We start from the raw sequence: 3,260 nt of genomic DNA, 5'->3' as shown, positions 1-3,260 counted from the left end.
ATGGGACAATTTAGCACGGCCAACCCACCCTAACCTGCACATCCCCGGGCACTATGGGACAATTTAGCACGGCCAATCCACCCTAACCCGCACATCCCTGGGCACTATGGGACAATTTAGCACAGCCAATCCAAATGGTTTATGTAAATGACAAACAGGCGGACCTCGTACCGATCCCTGTGCAACACCGCTAGGTACAGGCCTCCCCCACCCTGTGTCTCCTGCCGTCAAGCCCATTTTTGTACTCAGTTGGCCAACTCTTCCCCGGATCGCGTCTCTCGGGCTGGTCGTCGGGAGGAATCACGAGCAGCTGTGTGCGTCTCTGTTCCCTCCCCGCCCCGCTGCAGATCGAGTCGGAGGTGGGGAAGAAGACGGTGGGGAACCTGGAGAAGATCCTGGCTGACAACAAAGCCATCAAAGAGGATAACAGCGTGCTGCAGGCCAAACTGAAAGAGTGCTGATTCTGTGCTGGGGGGAGTTGGGGGAGCGGTGGGGAGGACACGGTGCCACGACCCCCCCACCGTCTTCGTTGGGGGCACCAGCCCGGCTGCCCCCCCCCCCCCCCCCCCCACAAGACGAGCCTCAATGGCCCTCGCTCCGTCTTTTCAGTCGCTTTTTCTCCTCCCCGCCCACCTCCTGTTCCCTGTCGGTCTCTCGTTCCCTCCATCTCGCTCTCGATCGATGTGTGTAACAGTCCCGAGACGGAACAAAATAAAGTCCTCCTGAACTTGCTGTCGGTGTCTTCCTGTGTCTTGCCCCCACCTTTCCCGTCCCTGCCAGCGGGTCGGATGGCACTGCGCTGAATGGAGTGGGGGTGAGGGGGCAGGGGGCAGCAGCTGCTGACCTGTGTTTGCAGCTCGGCGTTGGAACAAGGCTGGGATTTTTCTCGGGGTCCCCCCCACCCCCCCTTACCGTTACAGCCTCGAGAGCAGTTTGTGAACGTCAGTGGGGGGAACACCCTCCTGTGTTATAAGCCATGCCATTTGTGTGTGTGTGTGTGTGTGTGTGTGTGTGTGTGGGGTGGGGGGAGACACGGAGAGAGGGGGGGTGGTAGATATTACCCCTCCAGCCCATGGTGGTGTTGGGGGGGCGAGCGCTGTTTCCCTGCACACACCCCTCCCCTGGTCCTCTGGCTCAAGGGGGTGAGGGGGGAGGAAAACGCTGTTTCCCTGACCCCCCTGGTCCTCTGGCTCACGGGGGTAGGGGGCGGGAAATGCGTTTCCCTGACCCCCCGGTCCTCTGGCTCACGGGGGTGGGGGGGTAGGTGCTGTTTCCATGAACCCCGATCCTCTGGCTCACGGGGGTGGGGGTGGAAACGCTATTTCCCTGACCCTCTGGCTTACAGGGGTGGGGGTGGAAACGCTATTTCCCTGACCCTCTGGCTCACGGGGGTGGGAGGGTGTTGTTTCCCTGACCCCCTGGCTCGTGGGGGTGGGCACTGTTTCCATGACCCCCTCGTCCTCTGGCTCACGGTGGTGGGGGTGGTCGTTGCTTCCCTGACCCCCTGGTCCTCCCGCTCACGGGGTTGGGGCTAATTTCTTTAGTGATCCAGGGACCAGCGAGGGGTTGCAAAGTGAGTGAGTGTCCTGAAGCTAGCGATCCATGGTGTAAAGGTCCTGAGGCGAGAAAATCCCGTGATCAGAGGTTGATAGAATCGTGATTCCCAAGTCTAGAGATGGGGCCAGAGGCTGTTGATGTGCCCGGCGCCCGGCGGGCCAGAGGCTGTTGATGTGCCCCGCGCCCGGCGAGCCAGAGGCTGTTGATGTGCCCCGAGCCTGGTGCTCTTGTGCCCCGTCCCCTCCACATACACACAGGCTGCAGTCTCTCTCCTGCCCTCTGAGCTGTGCCCTGTCCCCTGCACATAGCCACAGACAGACGCAGACTGCATCCTCTCTCCTCCTCCTGGATTTGTCACTGCAGATATTCATAGACTGCAATCTCACTCTCTCGCTGTAGATCCTGCTCCCAGGGCCGTGCCTGCTTCCCTGCAGTTGCTAATAAATAGAGGCTGCTGTGTGTGTCTCTCTTTCCCCCCCCCCCCTCTCTCTCTCTCTCTCTCTCTCTCTCTGTCAATCTCTGTGTGTGTGGTGTCTGTCTCTCTCTCTCCCGCTCTCTCCGTCCCTCCTTCTCTTACCCCCTCTCTCCCCCCCTCTCCCCGTCCGTCCCTCCCTCTCTCTTCCCCCCCTCTCTGTGTGTGTGGTGTCTCTCTCTCTCCCCCTTTCTCTCTGTGTGTGTGGTGTCTCTCGCTGTCTCTCTCTCTCTCTCTCTCTCCGTCTCTCTGCCCCCTCCCTCCCTGCTTCAGGACGCTACCAGCCCACCATGAGCAATTCTCTCAGCCTGCCGCTCCCCGAACGCCAGGACGAAGAGGAAGATGACGAGGAGGACGTGGAGAGGACCTACCGGCTCCGCCTGATCCCCCGCTCGTCCCCCACCCCCCGCAAGCGATCGCCGGCCTGCGACGATCCCGGAGAGGCTCCCCCGGGGAGGAAGGTCTCTTTCGCTGATGCCCGGGGCTTGGAGTTGGCGCGGATCCGTTATTTCCAGCAATTCCCGGAACCCGAGAAGGAAGAGGTCACCCGGACCGGACCGGCCTTCCGGCTGTGCCCGGCCTTCGGCCTGGCACCGGCGGAGCAGCTCCTCGACCTGGTGAGGCGGCGCAAGGTGGAGCTGGAAAGCGTCCGGTGCCCGCCCGACGACCCGCTCTCGGTGCACTGCCTGGCCCGGGTCCTCAACCTCTCCTACCAGAAGGTGGTGCAGGCCCGCTGCACCGTGGACGAGTGGGCCACCCACTTCGACCACCCGGCCGACTACGTGCCCGGCTCCTCGGATGGCACCAGCGACCAGTTCGCCTTCCGCCTCCCCCTCCCAAGCATCTGTGCCCACGACGGTGCCAGGCTCCACTTTGTGCTGCGCTACGAGACCCCCGGCGGCGTCTACTGGGCCAACAACGGTGGGGCCAACTACACGGTGGTCTGTCGGGCAGCGGAGGGGACGGGCAAAGAGGCACCACCACCCCAGGGCACGGCCACCTGCCTCAAGAGCTGCCTCAAGGCGACACCGCGCAGGTAAAGGGGCGTTCGGGGTGTCCTGAAGTAACCGTGTTCCTCGTTAGACCTCTACGATGCAGGCCATTCAGCCCCTCCGCTCCCCTTCCTGTCAACAAATCTCAGCCTCGAATATAACCCCTCGATCCCCCTTCCCGATTAAACGTCTCAGCGACCCAGCCCCGACAGCCCTCTGCGGTAAAGAATTCCACAGAC

At 62.2% G+C, this 3,260-nt stretch overlaps 1 protein-coding gene and 1 long non-coding RNA gene across 2 annotated transcripts in view; both read left to right on the top strand.

Annotated features, from left to right (window-relative positions):
- LOC125487720 overlaps positions 1-732 on the top strand; it is a 2,555-nt gene extending 1,823 nt beyond the window's left edge. Inside the window, exon 2 of the long non-coding RNA XR_007266076.1 lies at positions 348-732. This is a non-coding gene — a long non-coding RNA (uncharacterized LOC125487720). The remainder of the gene's footprint in view (positions 1-347) is intronic.
- A 1,462-nt stretch (positions 733-2,194) lies between these two features.
- LOC125487744 (protein phosphatase 1 regulatory subunit 3F-like) overlaps positions 2,195-3,260 on the top strand; it is a 9,295-nt gene continuing 8,229 nt past the window's right edge. The window contains exon 1 of the mRNA XM_048619938.1: positions 2,195-3,065. Coding sequence (XP_048475895.1) covers positions 2,320-3,065 — 746 coding nt within the window. The 5' untranslated portion in view covers positions 2,195-2,319. The remainder of the gene's footprint in view (positions 3,066-3,260) is intronic.

The sequence above is a fragment of the Rhincodon typus genome, chromosome 44 (genome assembly GCF_021869965.1).
Source record: "Rhincodon typus isolate 14 chromosome 44, sRhiTyp1.1, whole genome shotgun sequence".
NCBI lineage: Eukaryota > Metazoa > Chordata > Chondrichthyes > Orectolobiformes > Rhincodontidae > Rhincodon > Rhincodon typus.
This window is presented reverse-complemented; position numbering and strand designations above follow the sequence as displayed.